Here is a 27830-nt window from a genome sequence, read left to right as displayed (position 1 = left end):
TCTTGTACATGTCCTATTTTTCTACGTAGTGTCCATCACGTTCTATGGCCGTACGCCAAATTTGTGGAAGAGCATGCATTCCCTGCTCATTAAAGCAGTTGTCATTGTAGGCATATCCATGTTTTCACTGCTTGACTGACACTCTCGTCATCTTCAATGTGTGTTCCCCGTAGAGAATCTTTAAGCGTCCCAAAGAGATGATAGTCAGAGGGTGCCAGGTCTGGACTGTAGGGTGGATATGGCAGTGATGTCTAACCCAATTGGGCGATGCGTTTCCGGGTTCTGAGACGTATGTGTGGGCATCCACTATTGGAGATATATTTCTGCTGGATTCTGGTCTGATCTAACAGGACAGAAACGATTCTTGAATCTTCACATAGGCCTTTGATTTGATGGTTGACCCTCTTGGCATCACATCCAGGAGAATGACGCCATCACAGTCCCAGAAAATTGTCCGCTTTTTCGGTAGAGGAGGTTGTCTTGTATTTCTTCTTTTGTAGTCAGTAAGGATGGTGCCACTTTAGGTTGAGGCATGTTACCTATAGGCCGCCCAGCATATGTAAACGATTTATCAAAATTAACTCGCGACCATTCGTCAGCCCAACAAGAGACTGAACTCTTGAAAGAACATAACTTCTCACCAAAGCATTTCAAATATGTTCACAGGGTGGTCGTCACAACGCTAAATAATACTGCTTCAAAGGTAAAGTTTATTGCTCTTCACTTTTGTTTATATATTTATAAGAGGTCCGGATTTAAAAAATAAAGGTAAGGCTGGAGACATCTGGTAGTTTTATAAAAGTCATCACACGTTTTTATTCCTCTTTAAAAAACACACGTGAAGTTTAAATGGCATATCTGACAAAACAGTTATATCTTGTGCATCAACCTCTTTGGTTCTGCGATCCACATATGTTTACATACAATGGAATTAGCCGGCACTAAAAACACTGACCGACGTGACTTTCACAACTACACTGAGCCAACTGCCTGCCAGTCTTTGACAGTGCTCGTATTTATAACCTTCCAAAGATATCAACAAATTATCTGTTTTTAGAGCCAATTAAATTGTTATTAAATGAATTATTTACATGAAATAGTTACAAATGATTCTGGTGCTCAGGTGTTTAGATTAAAACCATAAAGGTGCATTTTACAAATAATTGCAAGTTCAACCAAGTGAAATAGCTGGATTACAAAGTGTTGAATATGACCTTTCTCCTTTGCATAATATTGGGGTTAAAAAGTGCAAATCTGTTAATTACGTGAGTATACAGTACAAAAGTATTATTAAACTTACATGTTTTTCATACTAAGTATAGTGAATAATCAGGTTTTCCTGGACAAATTTTATAACAAGCAATTTCGTCGTCACGTATGTTGACACTTTGAATAAGCCTATGTGAGCAAAACGTAACAGTTCCTAATGAAATATTCGTGTTAAAACAGTTTAAATAAATGTACCTTCCTTTTTAAATCCCTCTTGGATCGAAATATTATATATTATTGACACTGAAAAACGTTGCATCATAATTACACCCACAGGAAATTTAACTAATTTGAGTTTGATTTACTGAAAAATCGTAATTTATCCTTAGTATCGTATACTTCCATACTTCTTTTCCCTCCCATCGGGATCATTACATCGTGCATATGGTTGTTGTCTTGCAAAAGTCCCCATCTGTTGACTCAGGGATCGAGACGTGGGTGCGCGATCCGACAATCCTTGATTGTCGATATATCCATAGCCTCAAATAAGTGACAACTTATCTGTGGATGAAGAGCCATGACATACCGCTACCACGGCAACGGACGCCGTGGTCAGGGCAAAGATAACACCATACGAACACACCAGCTGCTACCACGACGACGGCGTCCTCGCTACACAAACTAGAGGGCACCTGATATACGCTTTAAGATCCATGGCAACGGCGTCCTCAACAAAAGGAGTAGAGGGCTCTGTAGTCCTTCCATATTAACCATTTTAGTAAATTGACTCAAACGTTTTCTACGTAAATGTACGAATAACTTAGTAATAACAGATCTAATACATAAGTAGAACCTGCTTCCAAGAGCGTAACAACACCAGTGTATGTGTGCTGCGGTTTCTGACCAAACATTGCGTTTGCGTTTGTTTAGGCCAGGTTTATTCTTATGGTGGACAGATTATAGCACCGAATGCCGATTACGGCTGCATTTCCCTTCAAACGTCTCCCCCCACCGTAAAGACCACTCTTGTCATTTAGTTTATTATTTTCAGAAATTGTTTTCAAAGTATGCTCATGTGAAGAAATAGCACACTAGCTGGATTAAAATGGTTTTTTAACGCTCCTGGTGTACTATTTTTTCACATCGTAAACATTGTTATTCCATTCACACCTCCGCTCCCCAGTGCATTCCGGCTTCCTTTGTGCCACATATACTTGCTTCACACACTCAAAGAGAAAGGTTGGACGCGAGGAAAATTCAAAAAGTAGTAGGACTCCTTGTCACAGTGAAATTAAAATTATGTTTTGCTAAAATATCAAACATTTACCAAAATTGTTAAAATATATAAAATAAAGTAAAAATATCGGCATTCGATACTGCTATTCTGATATCGATATACTGGGGGAAAGTGTGAAGACTATATACGGATACGCTTAAAGAAAAATATCGATATATCGATATTTCATAAATAGCCCTAATTCGAAGGATGGAACAGTCTGTGACGGTGGGATTGTTTGATGTGCATTTGCTTCAGTTTCTACAACTAGTGTGTCTCCGAGTTTCTGTTTCAGTCCATCATCCAGTTGATCTACCTTCATATTCAGTTCCTCATATACATTTCAATAGCTACTTTGTAAGGAGCGTTTAGTCCAGCTGCGGTACGTTCTGTCGCCGGCTTACTATCACTCACTAGCACAAAACAACAAAAATGATGTCCTTTCGTAAGTCACGCTACGGAATAAAGAGGAACACTTGGCCAACGCGAATGACGACATAAAATTTTTGGTTCATGTTGACTGTAACCTGAATCGGTGGACCCAAGTCTTGGTACAGAAATCAACGAAAGGTCGTCGGACCATATCCAACCTGTGCTAACATTTCACAGACTGCCGGCTGAATGCCTCATTGAGCTCCCGGTGCACTAGGCGTTTAGTACTATTGGAGGAGAGGCCAGATCGAGAGTCTTCAAACCAAGCTAAACGTCCTCAGATAGCTCCTTGGCGCACTGCAAACGTTCAGCCTCAGTGCCGCTATGAACATTGGTCTTATGCAGGGTATCCGAGTCCAAATTACCGTTGCAAACAGTTCTCTTGCTGATGGTCGCCCCGAAATTGGTTGCGATGGGCCTGCATTTATTGAGAACAGCAATTCATGCCGGTTTTGAAACCGATTTCATTAAGATGTGACACTCGTCTCCACTCCCCGTTGGTTGGAATCTCTTCACGACCACTGTTATTACGTCATGTTCCATGTCGTTGAAGGCAAGTTGGACAGTTAATTAACTTCGTTCATAGGTAGTTTCAAACACGGAAGGTCCTTTCTTCTATAATTTATCTCCACGCGAGCCGTCTGATAGTGTTGGTTCCATGCAACAAGTTGGCACATACAGAACACGTCACCGTCACCTCTTCCGTCAGCTGTGGAGACTCACCTGTCCACCCAATACCTGTATCATACTAGCGCTCCATAGCGTACAGCGTCTAGTATTTTGCCTATTGAACTTATATTCTATAGTGAAACGTGACGAAATGGGTACGCTTGTCTGAACATCTAACTGGGGTGAAATTACGTTAGGTACAGGGTTCCATCGTGGATCCCCTTCTGTTGTTGATACTTTTGAATTACCTCCCTTCTTATCTGAAACAAGAAGCTAAACTGACACTGTTTGCTGATGATACAACCATCACTATTAATCCAGTGAAAGAAACTCCAATAGAAAATGATACAAATAATGTCTTTGGAAAAGTTATTGGTTAGTTTTCTGCGAATGGGCTTGCTCTAAACGTTGAAAAAACAAAGTAAATCCAATTTTCTACCGCAAGGAGTACATTTTTTTCAATAAAAATAACACGCCAATAGAAGTCAGTATCCAGGACAGAACATACTAAGTTTTTGGGTGTATATATAGAAGAGAATCTTAATTGTAAAATTCATATTTTGGATCTCCTAAAGCGACTAGGTTCAGCAACTTTTGCAATCAGAATAATTCCTAATTTTGAGGATACAGAAACTGGCGGTCTAACATATTTTGCATACTTTCATTCTCTGATGCTATACTGAATAATATTTTGGGGTAACTCAACATTTAGGCAGAAAGTATTCACTGCTCAAAAGAAAGTGGGAAGAATAATATGTGTAGCTCATATTCGCACATCTTGAGACGTCCGTTTAAAGGGTTAAGAATTCTTACAACAGCCTCACAGTACATTCACTCAGTAATGAAATTTGTTCTCAACAGCATGGATCAGTTTAAAAACAATAGTCACATTCATGATTATAATACCAGAAGAAAGAAAGACTTGCACTATCCTCTACTTAAGCTACCTTTGGCACAGAAAGAGGTAAATTAAGCTGCTGTAAAACTTTTTTTATAAATTAATAGATGAAATAAAATATCTGATAGATAACAGTAATAGTCTCGAAAATAAATTGAAATGATATCTCCTTGACAACTCCTTCTATACCGTAGATGAATTCTTGTATATGAATAAATGAATCTATAGGTATATCATATGCATTCTATGACATTTAGAGGAATGGGGTAGGTAATACAAATTTTAAGCTTTAAAAAATCTTGATTCATGTGTGTATTTCTTATGAATTGGAGACGTTCCAAATCATAACGGTTACCGTGAGATTGATCAGTGGAAAACTTAACGAATTAATTAACTCTGTGTGTGAAGGTATGCAAAAAGGCGTCTGACATATCCCCGTACGCTGGTCGTTACTCAACAGTATGAGTGAAACGAATGTTTTCAAAGAGCATGAAATGGGTGAAGACGTTGTAGAGTCCACGGGTTGGAAAGTTTCATTGTTGTGACATAGGAAGATTCATCCTATCATGCTCGAATTTTCTCCCAGTCTCGAATTTAGAGAGCAGTTTTATGAGTGTGCACCATGCAAACTCGTTGCGCTGCGATTTTGTCGTTCACCGAAGATGCGACCTTCAACGGTGAAGGTGTGTCCAACGCTAACGACTGTCATAATGATACGGGCTGGCGAAGAACTTCCACTCCCCTACGAAAGAGGTAAACTGGAAACATTTCAATTAAATTTATAGGCTGACACAGTACACTTTCTAAACAAGAAGGAATACAGCTACACGCTGTCCTCGTTGAAAGTGAGGAAAAACTACGAGGCCTACTTCATGCAATCTGTCTGTAGCAAGTGTGAAATAAATTTACATTAACGGTATGTACTGTCCTCAGTGAAATTTCACCGTACTATCGATTAGTCTCACTGATCAAAGGTAATTATCGAACGTGTCACTTCAAGTGGAATCCGCGTTGATAACACGCAGCGAACTTTGCTTCAGGCAGCAGAGTGAGCACAGTCATCACAGTGGAATGGCGTCTCGAGATCCCACACTGATGTAGCCAGCTGTAAATTTACTTCCAGGTAAGATGGCAACGAATTACCGTCGAAGTTATAACGTTTTTGCTGTTCCCTTCACTAGGCACTATATGGTCTTCCCTTGAAATCTGTGCTACAGCTCAAGACACAGAAGAAAGACACGATACTGGATGCGAAGAATTTTTCTTGTCTTACATTACAGATTTTGACTCTGTCGTTAGTCAGACCACACTTCCCGACATTAAACTCATATATTTACCTTTAACCGTCATACTTAGTCTGTACCACTATCACGGCCACACGCTATTGCACTGTACTAGTTTTAGGGGGTATTATTACTGTCAGCTGGAAAATAGTGTTTGAAATCTCACAAAGTTTCTCGCAGTGATTACAGCGGAATCTGGAATGGTTTCTTCAACGCCATGACCAGTTTCTTCTCTCCTTCCTCGTCCAACCGACTTTATGTACCATGTATAACGACCTTGATAGCCTCCCTTTATTTTTCTTCTTCAAGTCCTATTTGTTCGTACAGTTTCCTAAACTGATGATTGCGAGCACGTAAGTTTTATTGTAGTACAGGGAAATTTAGTGTGAAACATCTAACAAAGTCAATCTGTTTTTATTACTCGCTATCCAATTCTCACACGAAAAAGATCTGACTGTAGCATATAACAGGATCTTTGATGTGTTACAGTAACGCTATACAACTAGATATATTTTAACGACCTAAATTATATAGTTGGGAGCTCCTCCATACTTTTCACGGATGATGTACACAAGGAAACCATAAAGCCAAAAAACTGTGATGTATTTTGTGACCCCCTGAACAGGATCGATACATGCCACTGTCGACCATCGCTCAGACAAATGAAACAACAGTGCCTAAACTACTGGAAATAATTATTATCGTTATTCTATGAGCGGTCAAATGAAAACTAGACAAATGAAAACAGTTCGTAGAATGTTTGTTATTTCAATAATATTTGCCATATTTGTTAATACATTTATCCCACTATGAGACGAGGTGTTCAATTTCTTAATGAAAAAACATTTTCTGCGGCCTATCGAACACGATTCTACCCAGGTGAGCAACTCTTAGTCCGCTGCAAACCGACGGCAGCCAGTGTCTTTCTTCAGGACTCTAAAAATACATAAATATTTCTTAGTGAGGAATCGGGACAAATTGGATTATGCTTAAGGAAGGCCTTCCAGCGGAAATTTTGCAGCGCAGTCGAAACAATAGGCTCGGCAGCTCTGGGAAAGTCATGATGATCTTTTTCTTTCACTGCAAGGGCCTGCTTCTCATTGACTTTCTGGACCTCGACGCCATAATTAAATCACAGAGGTAAGTGCTGTCTTTGCAAAAGCTGAACCGTGCCATCAAGGTCATATGCCCCAGGAATGTTGACGGAAGGCATCATTCTGTTGCAGGCTAATGCCCACCCACATTGTCAAGATTGTATTGATTACATTGCAGAAGGTCTGCTGGGATGCTCTTACGCATTCTCTGTACTGTCCCGATCTCTCCCCCGCGATTTCCATAACTTTGGGACCCTAAACAAAGACATTCGTGGCAGTCAAATAGCTTCGCATGAAGAGGTGCACGCCTGTGTACATTTATGATTTAGTAGGTAAGCGCAAACATTTTTCCATGAAGGCATTGAACGTCTTGTCTTACGGAGGGATAAATATACGACATTAACAGTTATGCAGATTACTTTTGAAATAATAAACAGTTCACTTACTTTTTTACATCTGTCTCATTTTCATTTTACTGCCCCTTATAACTGCGGTTAATACTGATCACTTACAATAACTAGAAGCAGACAAAACTATAATATGTGTAGGATTACGCGACTTGAACGAGTAGTACGGCTATAAAAAGCTAATTATAGGGGGATGCACATTCGACACTAGGGCAGTATCCTAAGCAAATGTATATCAGCGACGAATGAAATAATTTCGTACTAGCAACGCTTGAGCACTGGCCTGCAGTCTGAGGCACTTACCGGCTTGGATTAATGTAAGAGACACTGAAGATCTAAGGTCAATGGTTCGATTGGCAAGTGGGAAACAATCACACAAGTGGTCATCATCCCACAGTGGCAGGCGCCACAAGTGTTGCATGTCATATTACAGTGCTGTTAGCTTATAAAATTCAAAGAGTATTCATTGCAAGAACAGTGAAGCTCATATTATATCCTTCCACATATATCTCGTGAAATTAGCATGACTGATAGATGACGATAGTTTACCTCCCAGTTAAAGTACACTCTAGTGTCAAAAAACCACGCACCCGAGTGGGAAACAAACTGGCAGGCGTGACGTACTTCTACACGCAAAGAAATGATTGCAGATTCAGGGAAATTGGATGATTTATTCAAGAGAAAGAGGCTCCGAAATTGAGGAACTCAGTAACGCGTTGGCCCGCGTTTGGCCATTATGCATGCAGTTATTTGGTTTGGCATTGACTGACGCAGTTGTTAGATGACCTCCTAAGAGATATCATGCCAAATTCGTCCAACTGGCGCGATAGATCGTGAAAATGCTGGTTGGAAGCTTCAAGCGTTGTGAATCGGGGCGGGATCTGGCGAGAGTACTGGATACGATATGGTTTCGCAAGCACGAAAACAACCAGTAAAGACTCTCGCCGTGTGTGGGTGGACATTATTGGTGAAATGTAAGCCCATGATGACCTGCGATGAAGGGGAAGAAAACGGAACGTAGAATATCTTCGACCTATCGTTGTGCTTTAAGGGTACTGCGAATAACAACCAAAGGCATCCTGCTATGAAACAAAATTACGCTAAAAACCATCACTCCTGGTTTTATCATGCTTCATTCTATAGAGACACCGTTGTGGTTAGCGACAGTATTCATTTCAAATAGAAAAGGGTGCAACAGTCAGTCATAGTGATGTTTATTGTGTGGTGTCACCGCCAGACACCACACTTGCTAGGCGGTAGCATTTAAATCGGCCGCGGTCCGTTAGTATACGTCGGACCCGCGTGTCGCCACTATTAGTGATTGCATACCGAGCGCCGCCACATGGTCTAGAGAGACTCCCTAGCATTCGCCCCAGTTGTACAGCTGACTTTGCTAGCGATGGTTCACTGCCTACATACGCTCTCATTTGCAGAGACGACAGTTTACCATAGTCTTCAGCTACGTCATTTGCTACGACCTATCAAGGCGCCATATTCAGTTACTATGTGTCCTGAACAGATAATATTGTGAATCATGTACAGTCAAGAGCGACGTTCGTCATTAATGGATTAAAGTTAAGTATCATACTAATTACGTCCGCTTTCTGAATTGTAATCCCTTGTCATGTTTCAGACCTCACGTCAGTATAGTTCTTCCCTCCTAAAGCCAGCCTGCGTGAGCTAAAACGCGTGCATTTCGGCCTCCAGTTGTAACACGGTGTTGGCTCTTCTGGCAACACAACATATTGCATACCTAGATTTTAGTCACTTACATTTATTGCACTGCAGGAGACCACACATTGACCGAAATATGGATATCCAATAAACATTATTGCTACTGACTGCTGTACTTTGTTGGGCAGTATGGTGAGCAAAATTCATGTTTGTATACCTGTGCTGGAATCGGTGGGAATGTGAGAAGATGAGACCTGGATAACCTGAAAGAACCAGAGGTTGTAGCGAGCTTCAGGGAGAGCATTAGAGAACGATTGACAAGAATGGGGGAAAGAAATGCAGTAGAAGAAGAATGGGTAGCTTTGAGAGACAAAATAGTGAAGATAGCAGAGGATCAAGTAGGTAAAAAGACGAGGGCTAATATAAATCCTTGGGGAACTGAAGAGATATTGAATTTAATTGATGAAAGGAGAAAATATAAAAATACAGTAAATGAAGCAGGAAAAAAGGAATACAAACGTCTCAAAAACTAGATTGACAGGGAGTGCAAAATGGCTAAGCAGGGTTGGCTACAGGTCAAATGTAAGGATGCAGACGTACATATCACTAGGGGTAAGATATATCCTGCCTACAGGAAAATTAATGAGGTCTTTGGAGAAAAGAGAACCACTTGCATGAACATCAAGAGCACAGATGGAAACCCAGTTCTAAGCAAAGAAGGGAAAGCAGAAAGGTGGAAGGAGTATATAGAGAGTCTATAAAAAGGCGATTTTCTTGACGACAATGGTATAGAAATGGAAGAGAATGTAGATGAAGATGAAATTGGAGATATGAGACTGCGTAAAAAATTTTGACAGAGCACTGAAAGAACTAAGTCGAAACGAGGCCCTTGGAATAAACAACATTCCATTAGAACTACTGACTACCTTTGGAGAGCCAGGCCTAACAAAACTCTACCATCTAGTGAACAAGATGTATGAGACAGGCGAAATACCCTCAGACATCAAGAAGAATATAATAATTCCAATCGCAAAGAAAGCAGGTGTTCACATTTGTGAAAATTACCGAACTGTCAGTTTAATAAGCCACGGCTGCAAATACTAACGCGAATTCTTCACAAACGAATGGAAAAAGTAGTTGAAACCGACCTCGGGGAAGATCAGTTGGGATTCCGTAGAACTGTTGGAACACGTGAGGCAAAACTGACCATACGACGTATCTATAAAATAGATTAAGGAAAGGCAAACCTACGTTTCTAGCATTTGTAGACTTAGAAAAAGCTTTTGATAAAGTTGACTGGAATACTGTCTTTGCAATTATGAAGGTGGCAGGGGTAAAATACAAGGAGCGAAAGGCTATTTACAATTTGTACAGAAACAAGATGGCAGTTGTAAGAGTCGAGAGGCATGAAAGGGAAGCAGTGGTTGGGGAGGGAGTGAGACAGGGTTGTTATTCAATCTGCATTTTGGGCAAGCAGTAAAGGAAACAAAAGAAAAATGTGGAGTAGGAATTGAAATCCATGGAGAAGAAATTAAAACTTTGAAGTTCGCCGGTGACATTGTAATTCTGTTAGAGATAGCAAACGATTTGGAAAAGCTGCTGAACGGAATGGACAGTGCCTTGAAAGGAGGATATAAGGTGAACATCAACAAAAGCTAAACGAGGATAATGCAATGTAGTCGAATTAAATCGGGTGATACTGCGGGAATTAGATTAGGAAATGGGACACTTAAGGTAGTAAATCAGTTTTGCTATTTGGGGAGCAAAATAACTGATGATGGTCATAGTAGAGAGGATATACAATGCAGAGTGGCAATGCAATGGCAAGGAAAGCGTTTCTGAAGAATAGAAATTTGTTAACATCGAGTATAGATTTAAGTGTCAGGAAGTCGTTTCTGAAAGTATATGTGTGGAGTGTAACCATGTATGGAAGTGAAATGTGTACGGTAAATAGTTTAGACAAGAAGGGAACAGAAGCATTCGAAATGTGGTGCTAAAGAAGAGTGCTGAATATTAGATGGGTAGATCACTAATGAGGAGGTTGTGAGTAGAACTGGAGGGAAGAGAAATTTGTGGCACAACTTGAGTAGAAGAAGGGATCGGTTGGTAGCGCATATTCTGAGGTATCAAGGCATCACCAGATAGTATTGGAGGGCAGAGTGGAGGGTAACAATCGTAGAGGGAGACCAAGAGATGAATAAACTAAACAGATTCAGAAGGATGAAGGTTGCAGTAGGTACTGGGAGCTGCAGAACGTTCCACAGTATAGAGTAGCATGGAGAGCTGCATCAAACTAGTCTCTGGACTGAAGACCACAACAACAACATACCTCTGCCGTCCCCTGATACATCTTCGTTGGTCGTCAGGCTCAGTTCGAAGCGATATTCATCACTGAAGACAATTCTACTGAAGTCAACGAGATTCCATTCCCCGCCGACCAACAAAGACGTGTCTGGAGACTCCCCGAAAGTGGTGGACTACCAACCAGACTGTCGCCCATCATTTGTCAGCCAACGAGGAGCTATGGGCTGGGATACTATTTCATTTCATGACAGGACCATCTGGTTGTCATCCGCTACAGTCCTACAGCACAACGGTAAGTCGACGACGTTCGTCGCCTCGTTTTGTTGTTCTCCACGGCAAACCATCCTGTGCTTACGTTTCACCACGATAGTACCCGCCTCCGTACTTCGAGATTTTCTACTACTTGTCTTCGTGCTTGCCAAACCTTGCCTTGACCAGAAAGATCGCCATATATGTCTCCAATGGGGAATGTTTGGAGCCTTATTGGCAGGGCCCTCCTACCAGCTCGGGATTTTGCCGATCTGAATTGCCAGTTGAACAGAATTTGACACTATACTTCTTAGGACGATATCCCTATCACTCACCGTCAAGCCAAATAACTGCTTACATAATGATCAGAAATGGACGAAAGCCTTATTGACTTCTTCAATTTGTGAAGCTCTTTCTGTTCAATAGGCAACGGCCTTGCCGCAGTGGATACACCGGTTCCCGTGAGATCGCCGAAGTTAAGTGCTGTCGGTCGTGGTCGGCACTTGGATGGGTGTCCCACCATGCGCTGTTGTCATTTTTCGGGGTGCACTCAGCCTCGTGATGCCAATTGAGGAGCTACTTGACCGAATAGTAGCGGCTTCGGTCAAGAATACCGTCATAACGGCCGGGAGAGCAGTGTGCTGACCCCACGCCCCTCCTAAACGCATCCTCCACTGAGGATGACCTGACGGTCGGATGGTCCCGGTAGGCCACTCGTAGTCTGCAGAGGGAGTGCTTTCTCTGCGATAATATATCATCCAGTTTCACTGAAATTGTAAGCATTTTCTTGTCTGCGTTTGTACATACGTATATCACTTTTTGTGTTCATTTTCGCTGCTAGAGTAAACGAACGACTGAAAAACTATGAAAAACATATTAGATAAAATACGTCTTTATCGCAAGCAGATGATGAATTTAGTATCTGTTAATATATGACAGTGTTTCGGATTTCTCGTTCATTCCGAGTGTTGATATGGAAAATTGGTCAGAGATGGTTGTGATTCATACCGCAGCCCCTTCCGCAGAGTGTGCCTCTCCTCTTCTAACGTGTCACATGGGCCCATCCACTGTGTCCACGGCTCCACGCTTGTCCATAAAATCCCGCTACTTCCTAAAGTCTTTGTTACGCCCCACTGATGGGGTTCCCCTTGGCTCTGATTACGGTTTTCGATCCGTATTGCTCCCTGACTTGTTGGCGGTCAATTACTAGCTTGTGGCTAGCCGTTCTATTCGAGAACTCTGATCGCATTGACTATAGGAACCTTCTGTTTCTTTCACCAGTCTCTACGTCACCGGCAGCTAAAATGATCCCAAAGTGTGTTTTGCACGTGCCAAGTAGGACAGAAAAATAGGTAGAAGTAGAAGAGCAATCTGCCAAAACGCTGATAGTGTTTGAAGATATTAAGATTTATCAATAGTAGTTCTTTCCTACATTTAACGAGACATCTGCTGTAGACAATCGCTGTGAAAATTGCTATGCCTAAAACGAACAGTGGAAATGAAGGAAAACTTACTGTGTAGAAAAGTTTGTCATCAATGTGGGATTGGATAGAAACAATACGCATATTCTCAGCAGTAGCTTTTGGTGTAATGCGTACTTGACAGCTGATGGACAACACCGATGCGCAGACCTCACTGCAGTTCGATTCTCTGAAGTTGGTATTACGTATTTATCACTATCTGTAATCGCAGTTGTATGCTACCGGTGACTGACCACCAACAAGAGACGTTCGTTATATGCCTTGAATAACACCTGAATGATAAGTCTGAGAGCACGTGTAAGAGACAGCCTGCCACAACGGTTTGCAGTGAGATTTACCCACGCTATTATGAGACTGTTTAGAGCACAATCACCACGACCGGCAGCCATTTCGCAATTATTGTAGGTCAACTGGTTGCTCCAAACTTCTCCGCGATTTACTGATTTCACGCAGTTATGTTTTTCCTGCATGCTTTACAATTTCGTTTACTCAGTTTCCGCCATACTTTTTTCATCTCTTAGATCCCACCAAAGAACAATTTTCTTGGTTACATATTCCATACACATGATTTTTATTACATTCGTAACAATATCATTCACCACAGTCTCTTTCCTGATGCAGTTATTTGTTGTCCGACGCTCCTAGTATTTTCCAACATGTAACTCTCCATTGCTTAACTTCTAACGCTTTTCGTGTTAGTCTTGATCGCCGTAACTCAGAACTGATAATACATATCCATTACAAACTTTCCTTTAAAAATAAATCTCAATCTCCTATTTAAAAACTCAGTTTCTTTCACCGAAATCTTCCTCACCAATTTCAATGTCACGTTTTTGCTGTCAATCCAGTGGTTATCTACAGCTGATAAGCAAATTTAAAATCTAATCCAAAATTATTTTCTCTGGACATCTGACGTACTTCACGAATAAATATTAAAGTTTGCGTTTTTAAACTCTGCCTTTTACAAAAGGCAATGTATTTCCTTTCCTATGTACCAAAAAATTTTTCGATACATACGCTTCTCTTCTGTAGACCTCTAGTTAATTCTGAAATTACGTTACTTCCGAAACTCGTTTGTATTCAAACGTTTTCTGTCTTATCGTGCATCAATGGGTGTTTTGTTGTTTGATTCTACGTGTTTATACGTTTCCACATCTATTAAACACACCTTCAGCTTTTATCGCACATTTTCATCCATAGAACGAAATGATCTCCTTCATCGTATGAGAACATTTGATAACAGGTGACGGTGAAATATAAGAAGTGCTGGTGTCTACAACAAAATAACAAACTTTGTTGTAATGTCCATTATTGTGAAACAGTAACAATGCCGTGTTGATACTTCTCATGATTTGTGCGTGTTACATACTAGGTTACTCCTTAGGATGCTGTGTACAATATGGCGGAAATCTAAACGTCCCACCCGTCGACGGCGGCGGCCCTTCTTAGTTCGTTCATTCTGGAAGGAGGGTTCGCACGACGCACGACGAAGTTCATCTGAAGACTAGCATACCTGTAGAAATCTGTTTTCGAGTTCGACGCGCAGCGCTCGTTTTGATAGACGAAGTTTTTGCCAGATTGTTGACTTCTGTGCTCAACAGTAGGTTGAAGGATCTTTCTGGGTACTACTCAGCTTTCAAAGTAATCTCGACAGTGATACGAGAAGTTCGACATCAGTACATGTTACTGGCCCAAAACATGGGTGTCCCACCTCCCCTTTGAATCCATGAGACTGAATGCTTGAAACACGCATTGGTATGTGTCCGCCATTACACTAATCTACAACGATCATCAGGCGTCATCATATCCCACTTTCGTTGGTGATAATTACTGGACACCACTGATTCAGGTTCCACTCAAGGCACTTCATTGCCCACATTTTATGTATGGATGTTGCTATGCCCTACTCGTGTTCTAAGTGGGGGCCACAATGGTAGTATTGGTCATGTGGACACGATTCCATCCACACAGTCCTCCCATTTTTCTCCAAAACGACAGAGCACAAGTTATGTTACAGTGTCCTCGAGTTACCTACAGGGCGTGGACAAAAATACATCAAATTATCATACTTAATACGGTCTAGTGAACTAGTTTGCTTACAAAACAGCTTCGTCACTGAATGGTTAAATAGACGTTTTGTATGGTTTTCAACAGAATCTTATACCATTTTTCCTGCAAAATGGTGGCACGTTCAGGTAAAGATGATGGAAGTGGATAGCTATGACGCACTCTTCTCTCCAAAGTAGACCAGATAAGCGAGTCAGTACAGAGGTCTAATGACTGTGGTGCCCAGGGCGCTGGCGACAATTCACCCCATGCTCGCATAATCAGTCCTGAAAGTGAAACGCCCCCTTTAAAAATTATGAATGACAGTGTTGGAAAAACTCTTACTTTATTTGATAGGCATACTTAGTAAATAAAAGATTTTGATGGAGAACAAACATTGTATTTACATTAATAATGTTCAAAAGTCATCATATATACAGGGTGTTACAAAAAGGTACAGCCAAACTTTCAGGAAACATTCCTCAGCCGCAAAGAAAGAAAATATGTTATGTGGACATGTGTCCGCAAACGCTTACTTTCCATGTTAGAGATCATTTTATTACTTCTCTTCAAATCACATTAATCATGGAACAACAACAGAATTACCAGCGTGACTTCAAACGCTTTGTTACAGGAAATGTTCAACATGTCCTCCGTTAGCGAGGATACATGCATCCACCCTCCGTCGCATGGAATCACTGATGCACTGATGCAGCCCTGGTGAATGTCGTATTGTATCACAGCCGTCCATAATACGAGCACGAAGAGTCTCTATATTTGGTACCGGGGTTGCGTGGACAAGAGCTTTCAAATGCCCCCATAAATGAAAGTCAAGAGGGTTGAGGTCAGGAGAGCGCCATGGAATTGGTCCGCCTCTACCAATCCATCGGTCACCGAATCTGTTGTTGAGCAGCGTACGAACATTTCGACTGAAAAGTGCAGGAGCTCCATCGTGCATGAACCACATGTTGTGTCGTACTTGTAAAGGCACATGTTCTAGCAGCACAGGCAGAGTATCCCGTATGAAATGATGATAACGTGCTCCATTGAGCGTAGGTGGAAGAACATGGTGCCCAATCAAGATATTACCAACAATGCCTGCCCAAACGTTCACAGAAAATCTGTGTTGATGACGTGGTTGCACAATTCCGTGCCGATTCTCGTCAGCCCATACATGTTGATTGTCAAAATTTACAATTTGATCACGTTGGAATGAAGCCTCATCCGTAAGGAGAACATTTGCACTGAATTGAGGATTGGCACATTGTTGGATGAACCATTCGTAGAAGTGAACCCGTGGAGGCCAATCAGCTGCTGATAGCGCCTGCACACGCTATACATGTTACGGAAACGACTGGTTCTCCCGTAGCACTCTCCATTCAGTGACGTGGTTAACGTTACCTTGTACAGCAGCAACGCCTCTGACTCCGACATTAGGGTTATCGTCAACTGCACGAAGAACTACCTCGTCCATTGCAGGTGTCCTCGTCGTTCTAGGTCTTCCCCAGTCGCGAGTCATAGGCTGCAAGTTTCCGTGCTCTCTAAGACGCCAATCGATTGCTTCGAACGTCTTCCTGTGGGGACGCCTTCGTTCTGGAAATCTGTCTCGATATAAACTTTTCAACAGAGCGAGGTGGCGCAGTGGTTAGCACAATGGACTCGCATTCGGGAGGACGACGGTTCAATCCTGTCTCCGGCCATCCTGATTTAGGTTTTCCAAGATTTCCCTAAATCGTTTCAGGCAAATGCCGGGATGGTTCCTTTGGAAGGGCACAACCGATTTCCTTACCAATCCTCCCCTAAACCGAGCTTGCGCTCCGTCTCTAATGACCTCGTTGTCGACGGGACGTTAAACAGTAACCACCAACGTACTTCGCCACGGCTGTTGCCCCGTGCTAATCCATACATCAAATGGTCATCTGCCAACTCCGCATTTGTAAACGTTGCACTGACTGCAAAACCACGTTTTTATGAACACTAACCTGTAGATGCTACGTACTGATGTGCTTGATGCTAGTACTGAAGACCAATGAGTCGCATGTCAACACAAGCACCGAAGACAACATTACCTTCCTTCAATTGGGCCAACTGGCAGTGAATCGAGGAAACACAGTACATACTGACGAAACTAAAATGAGCTGTAACATGGAAATTAAGCGTTTCCGGACACATGTCCGCATAACATCTTTTCTTTATTTGTGTGTGAGGAATGTTTCCTGAAAGTTTGGACGTACCCTATATATCTATCAATTCATGACATCCATCCTTACAAATTTCCTTTTTCTGGTGTACACGCGTCCAGATCGTCACCTTACAGTAACCCCTCAAAACTCTGGCATCTCTCTCTCTCCACATCCACCACCGATGGCGGCTCACCTCCAACTGCCCAACGCTGCCCGCTGTTCACATCTAACAGCCCAACACTAGACTAGCGAATATTCCAACAATGAGTCCAACCAGCCACAGACTGCACACAGCGCAGTCAGAGATTTTCATACACAGCACTACGTGGTATTACCAACATAAAAAGCTAAACAGCCTACTTCCTAAATAACCTACTTGCAGCCTACTTGCAAATGATACTAGCTGTCTGAATGGGGGCCCTGTCGTCCCGGAACACAGCTGCATCATTGGGGAACAAACATTATACCAAGGGATGGAACTGATCAACCAAAATGGTCACATAAACGTGGGCGGTAAATTATGCAGAGTAACCGTGCGACTAATCGAATATTCACATATGGCTGCCCAAATCATCACTGATCCCCAACAATGTTTCAATCTTGGAACGTATACTCGGCCAGAAGATTGAGACCGTGAGAAACAAGACACATTCGACCAAGTGACATTCTTTCACTGGTCCATAGTTCCCGATTTAGGGCTTCTGGGCACCACGTTTTCCTGTTTCGTAATTCAGTATCACTAATAACTGGTTTAGGATTCCAGTTCTCTCTGAGTCCCTTCCCTCATATTCCAAAATGAAATTTTCACTATGCAGTTGAGTGTGTGGGGATATGAAACTTCCTGGCAGATTAAAACTGTGTGCCGGACCGACACTCGAATTCGGGACCTTTCCCTTTCAAGGGCAAGTGCTCTACCAACAGAGCTACCGAAGCACGATTCAAGCCCCGTCCTCGCAGCTTTACTTCCGCCAATATCTCGTCTCCTACCTTCCAGACTTAACAGAAGCTCTCCTGTGAACCTTTCGGAACTAGCACTCACGGAAGAAAGAATACGGCGGTGACATGGCTTAGCCACAGCCTGGAGGATGTTTCCCGAATGAGATTTTCAGTCTACAGCGGAATGGGCGCTGAGAGGAATTGTTCGGCCGCGCGGGATTAGCCGAGCCGTCTGGGGCACTACAGTCATGGACTGGGCGTCTGGTCTTGGCGGAGGTTCGAGTCCTCCCTCGGGCATTGGTGTGTGTGTTTGTCCTTAGGATATTTTATGTTAAGTAGTGTGTAGGCTTAGGGACTGATTGCCTTAGCAGCTAAGTCCCATAAGATTTCGCACACATTTGAATATTTTTTTAAATTATTTTGTTGCTGACAAGATTAGCGAGAGGAACACACATTTCTGCGGTGACTTCTGCAGCTGTCGTCCTCTTATTTTTTGAAAACAATACTATTCAGAGGTACTCTATCGCTATCACTGAACACACATATTTGTTCGCGTTGTGACGTAGCAAATTATGTTTATCCGCTCTCCCTGTATGCGGTAGAAATCTTTGATTACGGTGCCTCTTGAATCACCGAACACTTCGGGCAGCTTGGTTACAGAAGCAACCACCATAAGAGCAACGACTATTTCGCCAAGTACAAATTAATTTGACTCCGACCTAACGGATCCAGAAGTACACGGAAAACTGTTCTGACCCTGGCTGAAACTTGCAAAGTGTTTAAGACACAGCATAGGTGCCACACATGTCCGAATAAAACAGCGCAATGTGCAGTCTTGCCTAGTATCTGCACTTATGTTCAAGCATGCATTTCTCGCAGTGCTTCCCTGCACATACTGTCTTTTGTAGGCAGCTAACAAATATGTTCTTCCCTAGCGTCATGTGTCTCAGATTAACGTTCGAGATATGATGTGACGTGGTGTTCGCCAATTCGTCGGGCAACTTTGCGTGCAGACGACCCTTCTTGTACTATGTTGAGAATGTGTGTTCGATCTAAGCTTGAAAGAACGTCTCAAGGCATGTCGACACACTGGACAGTACACACAGTAAGCGTTGTCCTGTTCACAACTATTGGGAAAGAGATTCACATAATAATAATAATAATAATAATAATAATAATAATAAAACGCATTCCAAGACATGTGGGTGGTGAAGTGCTCTTTTGATCATTGTAAAACTCTCTTCTTCTGGAGCTTATAGAATCCGGAATAATATTACACTACTGGCCATTAAAATTGCTACACCAGGAAGAAGACGTGCTACAGACGCGAAATTTAATCGACAGGAAGAAGATGCTGTGATATGCAAATGATGAGCTTTTCAGAACATTCACACAAAGTTGGCGCTGGTGGCGACACCTACAGCGTGCTGACATGAGGAAAGTTTCCAACCGATTGCTCATACACAAACAGCAGCTGACCGGAGTTGCCTGGTGAAACGTTGTTGTGATGCCTCGTGTAAGGAGGAGCAACGCGTACCATCACGTTTCCGAATTTGATAAAGGTCGGATTCTAGCCTATCGTGATTGCGGTTTATCGTATCGCGACATTGCTGCTCCCGTTGGTCGAGATCCAATAACTGTTAGCAGAATATGGAATCGGTGGGTACAGGAGGGTAATACGGAACGCCATGCTGGTTCCCAACTGCCTCGTATCACTACCAGTCGAGATGACAGGCATCCTATCCGCATGACTGTAACGGATCCCTGAATCAACAGATTGGGACGTTTGCAAGACAACAACCATCTGAACGTACAGTTCGACGACGTTTGCAGCAGCATAGACTATCAGCTCGGAGACCATGCCTGCGGTTATCCTTGGCGCTGCATCACAGGCAGGAGCGCCTGCGATGGTGTACTCAACAACGAACCTGGGTGCACGAATGGCAAAACGTCATTTTTTTCGGATGAATCCAGGTTCTGTTTACAACATCATTATGGTCACATCCGTGTTTGGGGACATCGCGGTGAACGCACATTGGAAGCGTGTATTCGTCATCGCCATACTGGCGTAGCACCCGGCGTGATTGTATGGGGTGCCATCGGTTACACGTCTCGGTCAGCTATTGTTCGCATTGGCGCACTTTGAACAGTGGACGTTATATTTCAGATTTGTTATGACCCGTGGCTCCGCCCTTTATTCGATCCCTGCGAAACCCTATATTTCATCAGGATAGTGCACTATCGCATGTTGCAGGTTGTGTACGGGCCTTTATGGATAGAGTAAATGTTCGACTGCTGCCCTGGCAAGCACATTCTCCAGATCTCTCACCAATTGAAAATGTCTGGTCAATGGTGGCCGAGCAACTGGCTCGTCACAATACGCCAGTCACTACTCTTGATGCATTCTGGAGGACGGTGGTTCAATCGCGCGTCCGGCCATACTGATTTAGGTTTTCCGTGATTTCCCTAAATCGCTCGAGGCAAATGCCGGGATGGTTCCTTTGAAAGGATACCGCCGACTTCGTTTCTCTTCCTTCCCTAATCCGATGAGACCGATGACCTCGCTGCCTAGCCTCCTGCCCCACAACAACCCAAACCAACCCAACTGCTCTTGATGAACTATGTATGGTGTTGAAGCTGCATGGGCAGCTCTACCTGTACACGCCATCCAAGCTCTGTTTGACTCAATGCCCATGCGTATCAAGGCCGTTATTACGGCCAGAGGTGGTTGTTCTCGGTACTGATTTCTCCGGATGTATGCACCCAATTTGCGTGAAAATGTAATCACATGTCAGTTCTAGTATAGTATAGTTGTGCAATGGATACCCGTTTATCATCTGCGTTTCTTCTCGATGTAGCAAATTTAATGGCCAGTAGCGTAGATGCTGTCGTTGCGTATCTAAGTGGCAGAGTACGATAAATTTGAGGCACAAAAACATCAGGAACTACTTGGAAAACTAAGCATGAAATTTCAGGCAGGCAGTTGTTAATCGAAACAAGCTTGGTTGCTAGATGGAAAGTTGGTCAAAATCACTGGCAACTGGCTAGTTTCAATATACTTGTTTGGCCTACTCTGCAATACTGTCTACTTGACAGCGTCATTTTGCCCGCAAAGTGGCTAGAAATACTGACACAGAATCGAACGTTATTGTAGTTGTGATTTCTAGTTCGAAGAATGGTTACATGCTGGTTTCAACACTAGGCTATCCTGTGCAAGTATCTTCACTTCTGCACAACTACTGAAATCTTCAACCATTTGATCCTACTTACTGTGTTCTAGTGTTAACCTCCCTCTACTGTCTCGAAGAGGGGTCTCCAAACATTTGAGCCTAACGGCCACACTGGCTTTTCTACCAAGCTGCAAGAGCCGCGGCCTAGCTGCAGTTTGTCTAACTTTTCTTGTGGCCTGATACCCCAGTGCCGCTGGGAACTTCGCGGTACAGTTCTGAGGTTTTTGTGGCGCTTACCACTGCTGCCATTCTTTACGAGCTGATATTGAGTGGCACTGCAAGTAGGCATTACGGAGTGAACTGTTTTTTGTTTGATCTGGAGCTGTGGGCTTAATTCATTTCAGTTACATTGGTACAAGTAAATAATATATAATTTCTCATAATGCGGGACACAGTCATAATATATTTCTTTAAAGTAAGTACCGCCATTAGGCTGATGTTTATTTACAGTGTTACATTTACACTTACACAATCATGATTTAGGCTTCAAAGTGACATTATGAAGTGTTTTCTGAAAGCAGGTTAGACAATAACAGTGAAATACATAACAAGTGATATAATCGTATAACAATCCATATTTGTAATGTTTACTTACCAGTGCTATAAATTGCCTAAGATGGCTTTCATATGTGGTAGCTGACTCAGTTGTTAACATTACTATGTCATCTTTACGTCATATAAATAAGATGTCACTACTATAACATGTAAATAAGATTTATTGCACCAGGATTACAGCCATATACATCAATATCACGGTGTACTCATGTCTGTAATTGTATCTCAACCATTAACAAATGCTATGATATCCCCACTTTTTATATTATGTTAAATTTAAATCTGCTGTTTAACTTGGAATCTTTTGATTCGTTTATTTGCCTAAATGCTTTTATGTACATGACATGTTTCACCAACCTGTGTTATTTGCAGTTGTTCCTAAGCAATGTTCCAAGACGTATAAGCCAGGAAGTTTTTTTTTAAATGATTATTCAAGACTGAAAAAATAGAACTAAACAGATTCTTTATGCGAAGTAATGTTCGTTAAGCAGGTTAGTTTCTTTCTTTTTTTTGGTCGTTGTGTTCATCATTCGTTATGGGATGTGCTCGATAAGCAAGGTTCGAAAGTAATAAAAAAATAAAATACGACGGGCCGGAGACCTCGCATGTCTGGCCCATTACCGCGGGCCGGTTTGATGGTGTTCGCGGTGTTGCCCCGCGGGCCGTAGTTTGGTGACCTCTGGTCTAGGATTTAAATCCCACCGCCCATCGATACTTGTTACAGATGCCAAATTCTCTCATGCCTCAGAATGAGTCCTTTAGACCACATATTTCATTTGTCAACTATTCCATTCAGCGCCTCCTCGCTAATTGTCCAATTTAACAACCTAATATTCAACAATCCGCATTCGGAAATCTTCTATTCTCTTCTTGTCCGAACCGTTTATCGTCCACGTCTCACTTCCGTATAACGGTACCCTTCATATAAACACCTTCCGAAAAGAAGTCATAACATTGATGTTTATATTCGGTAGTATAGTGGAACAGGAAAATGACAGGGCTGGGTTGAGTCGTCAGTACAAATGGGTTTTGAACACTCATCATTTTAAAAAAATTCATGCTTAAAATACACTCCTGGAAATGGAAAAAAGAACACATTGACACCGGTGAGTCAAACCCACCATACTTGCTCCAGACATTGCGAGACGGTTGTACAAGCAATGATCACACGCACGGCACAGCGGACACACCAGGAACCGCGGTGTTGGCCGTCGAATGGCGCTAGCTGCGCAGAATTTGTGCACCGCCGCCGTCAGTGTCAGCCAGTTTGCCGTGGCATACGGAGCTCCATCGCAGTCTTTGACACTGGTAGCATGCCGCGACAGCGTGGACGTAAACCGTATGTGCAGTTGACGGACTTTGAGCGATGGCGTATAGTGGGCATGCGGGAGGCTGGGTGGACGTACCACCGAATTGCTCAACACGTGGGACGTGAGGTCTCCACAGTACATCGATGTTGTCGCCAGTGGTGGGCGGAAGGTGCACGTGCCCGTCGACCTGGCACCGGACCGCAGCGACGCACGGATGCACGCCAAGACCGTAGGATCCTACGCAGTGCCGTACGGGACCGCATCGCCACTTCCCAGCAAATTAGGGACACTGTTGCTCCTGGGGTATCGGCGAGGACCATTCGCAACCGTCTCCATGAAGCTGGGCTACGGTCCCGCACACCGTTAGGCCGTCTTCCGCTCACGCCCCAAAATCGTGCAGCCCGCCTCCAGTGGTGTCGCGACAGGCGTGAACGGAGGGACGAATGGAGACGTGTCGTCTTCAGCGATGAGAGTCGCTTCTGCCTTGGTGCCAATGATGGTCGTATGCGTGTTTGGCGCCGTGCAGGACTGCATACGACCGAGGCACACAGGGCCAACACCCGGCATCATGGTGTGGGGAGCGATCTCCTACACTGGTCGTACACCTCTGGTGATCGTCGAAGGGACACTGAATAGTGCACGGTACATCCAAACCGTCATCGAACCCATCGTTCTACCATTCTTAGACCGGCAAGGGAACTTGCTGTTCCAACAGGACAATGCACGTCCGCATGTATCCCGTGCCACCCAACGTGCTCTAGAAGGTGTAAGTCAACTACCCTGGCCAGCAAGATCTCCGGATCTGTCCCCTATTGAGCATGTTTGGGACTGGATGAAGCGTCGTCTCACGCGGTCTGCACGTCCAGCACGAACGCTGGTCCAACTGAGGCGCCAGGTGGAAATGGCATGGCAAGCCGTTCCACAGGACTACATCCAGCATCTCTACGATCGTCTCCATGGGAGAATAGCAGCCTGCATTGCTGGGAAAGGTGGATATACACTGTACTAGTGCCGACATTGTGCATGCTCTGTTGCCTGTGTCTATGTGCCTGTGGTTCTGTCAGTGTGATCATATGATGTATCTGACCCCAGGAATGAGTCAATAAAGTTTCCCCTTCCTGGGACAATGAATTCACGGTGTTCTTATTTCAATTTCCAGGAGTGTAGTAGCACCAGTGAAAAGAATGCTCAGTGCAATAACAAATTTGATTTGTACGATATTGCAGTGCCTGTGTTGTTAAAAAGATGGATGAAATTTTCCTTTGAACATTCGTGCATGTAAAGCTGGAAATCAAGGTTCGGGTCCCAGCCCTGTACAAATTTCCATTGTCGTTATTCCCTTATATAGCTGGTGGTTGTTCGTATTCGCAAATACATATAATGTATTTCATAACGGCTGTAGTCACCGCAGCGATTCTTGCTTCTGACATGCATGCATGCATGCCTGAAGGGCCATTGTGCGTCTTTCTTCTGAACAACTCAGACATTGCACTATCTTATTTATCCGCCCACGCCAGGTTTAAACTTTCGATAAATTCAGTTCCACATAAAACCTAAAATACCATTTTAGAAGGATTATATGGTGTCTACAGAATCAAGTAGCCATCTGTGCTATTGTTATAAACATGTCTTACGTGTAAAACTATAGGGTTTACGTATGGTCAAATTAGTTTAGCATCAAAGATTCTGTTGCTAGTGGTCGCGATCGGTTTTGCTCTAATAATCGATAATCAACTATGAAATTATATTATTCCACCTATTAAAAGACGTCATTGCTTTGTTACAGATATCAGAGATTCTTTACCTCTTTTTAATAATCTATAACTACCTTCCAGTGAAAGACTAAAACATGTACACAATCGGTCTTGAACAGCAAATCTGAAAACTCTTTAGGATGTAGCTCTGGTGCAAAGACTACTGGTTTTAATACGCGCAGTTGACTGATGTTGTAGAGCATACCTATAAGTAACTGTTGTCATACTACATCCGCAAGTGGAACAACAACAGATTTTAAAACAGGATGTAATGAATAGCGCTCTCTACCACTTCATAATGATTAGCGAAGAATGGATGCAAATGATTGCAACAGATATTTCAGCAAGTCAGAGCTCAACCACCTATTTCCTCCCCTAGGAATGTTTGATGAATATTTTTCTTCTTTTGTTTTAGATGCAGCGATGACGGGAATTGCGACTGTGGAATATGAACTAGTTCCACCCGATGGAGGGTGGGGCTGGATGATTGTTTTAGGGGCAGCGCTCTCCAACGTAAGTTTTTAACTCAATGTGCTGTACCTGCTGGACATCTATCAAAGTAAATAGATTTACTTCAAGACTGCATGGCAAGGTCTGTAAGGGACAACTATGAAAGATTCTTTAATTCTGATAATTAAGGAGTAACACTAATTTATTTACACACACACACACACACACACACACACACACACACACACACACAGGCACAGACACACACACACAAACATACAGGGAAGGCTCCCTTCCTTCTGAAGGAAGGCCAAAAGTTTGACTTTCCTGCTATAAGCTATTATTCAGTAAACCATAATTAATAACAGTTTAAATTTGTTTAGTATTTTCGTTACTCTTAACGCATCGATTAAACTTGTACTATATTATGGGATATGATAATGGGAGTTAGTTTCCGTCTCTTGTTTTTGCCTATTTCCTTCATAATGATCAATCACTGCAACAGCACGCATGAAAAGCTCACTGGGGTATTGTGACTTGACTCTGAAATTCGCTGCTCCTCTATCCTCCCACGTAGTAAAAAATTTCCATTCGCAAACCTGAAGGTGATGTGTGTCGTTAGGCGATGCATCCAAGTATGAGTGAGTTCAGGCGCAATACACCAACTTCGATATGTTAACGTTAAAATTACTGAACTGATACTTAAAAAGTTACAATCCTTTTACCACAAGCATTTTATCAGAAAGCCGTCAAGAAATATGTGCCCATATCTGGAACCACATTTACCGATGTTACAGTGCAGTGAAATGTTTAAGTGTTCTGATATTCCCAATTGTGTTACCTTTATCCGTTTCAGTTACTTTTCCATTTGACGTTAAGCAAGACTATAGCACACACAGCAAGCTTTTCTGCCACGTGTGCCATGGTCAGAGAATAGCGTCCTTTATTAGTAATCAAAATGGCTGCTTCGGTCACGAGTTCGGAGTCCCCCCCTCCCCCCCCCCCCCGCCCTCTCTCTCTCTCCCCATCCACGCTTAAATTCTGGATACAAATCATCAGCAATGGCGGCCGAAGATTTTCGGCATAAGAAGTCACCCTCACTCTGCCAAAAGCCTTGTCAAAGAAGGCGGAGGAGCGGTCAGAGAGGGAAACGACCCCTAAAAGGCGGAAGAATCAACAATGACCCAAGACATGATGACGCAGATGGCAATGGAAATCACTGTATTAAAGGACTTGTGGCCTGTAGCTGAAAAATTGTTATGATGATCTCTCCATTGGCAAAAGATTCCCGACTAGTCCCCCATTCGGATACATGGGAGGGGACTGCCATGGGGGAGGTGATCATGAGAAAAAGACCAAATAACTAACAAAAGGATAACATTTTAGGAGTCGGGGCATGGAATGTCAGAAGGGAAACCAGGAAAACTGAAAAAGAAATGCTAAGGCTTCATCTACATACAGCGGACGTCAGTGAAGTGAAATGTAATGAAGACACGGATATCCTGTCAGACAGGTACAGGGTTATACATCAGCAGCGAAAAATGGTATAAATGGAGACCGTCTGGGTCTCTTGGCAAGTGGTGAGCACTCAGCCCTTGTGAAGACCATTGAGGAGCTACTTGACTGAGAAATAGCGTCGCCGGTAACGAAAACTGACAATGGTCGGGAGAGTGGTGTGTTGACCACATGCCCTACGTAACCGCATCGCGAGACGCCTATCGGCTGAGGATGACATAGCGGTCGTGCTGTACCTTTTTACCTTCCGAGACCTGATCGGTTGGATGACATGCCTGCAAAAAGTCAGTTGACTAATTTAAGCCGTATCAGGTGCTATATACTTTCACCTTTGAATCATTATCTCACTCACACAAGAAAGGTAGCTGCTGTTACAAGTTTTTAACATCGCTCGAATAATCGGCAGGCACAAACGACAGTCTTCTGATGTCACACGTGGTGCCTTGTACTATTTGTCTCTTAACTTACAGTAAACTGTTACAGTTCACGTTGAAAAGCGAATTCTGTTTTATTATAAACTTATTTTGTTTATATCTCTGGAGTGTGCAAAATTTCGCAAAACGTTCCGTATGACTCTGTCACTGATTTACACTACTGGCCATTAAAATTGCCGGTGGCGGCACCTACAACGTGCTGACATGAGGAAAGTTTCCAACCGATTTCTCATACACAAACAGCAGTTGACCGGTATTGCCTGGTGAAACGTTGTTCTGATGCCTCGTGTAAGGAGGAGAAATGCGTACCATCACGTTTCCGACTTTGATAAAGGTCGGACTGTAGCCTATAGCGGTTGCGGTTTATAGAATCACCACATTGCTGCTCGCGTTGGTCGATATTCAATGACTGCTATCAGAATATGGAATCGGTGCTTTCAG

General features: G+C 42.9%; 1 protein-coding gene across 4 annotated transcripts in view; it reads left to right on the top strand.

Annotated features, from left to right (window-relative positions):
- The window catches only part of LOC126272614 (monocarboxylate transporter 2-like), a 109373-nt gene that overhangs the window by 21982 nt on the left and 59561 nt on the right, over positions 1 to 27830 (top strand). For 2 of the 4 annotated variants that reach the window (XM_049975563.1, XM_049975561.1), the window contains exon 2: positions 25406 to 25503. In XM_049975563.1, coding sequence (XP_049831520.1) covers positions 25414 to 25503 — 90 coding nt within the window. In that variant the 5' untranslated portion in view covers positions 25406 to 25413. Of the gene's footprint in view, positions 1 to 5526; positions 5608 to 25405; positions 25504 to 27830 lie in introns of those variants that run through there. The other 2 variants (XM_049975562.1, XM_049975564.1) reach the window with 2 other exon arrangements.

This window comes from Schistocerca gregaria, chromosome 5 (genome assembly GCF_023897955.1).
Source record: "Schistocerca gregaria isolate iqSchGreg1 chromosome 5, iqSchGreg1.2, whole genome shotgun sequence".
Lineage (NCBI taxonomy): Eukaryota > Metazoa > Arthropoda > Insecta > Orthoptera > Acrididae > Schistocerca > Schistocerca gregaria.
The sequence above is the reverse complement of the archived record's forward strand: the minus strand, read 5'-3'. Positions and strand labels throughout refer to the sequence as shown.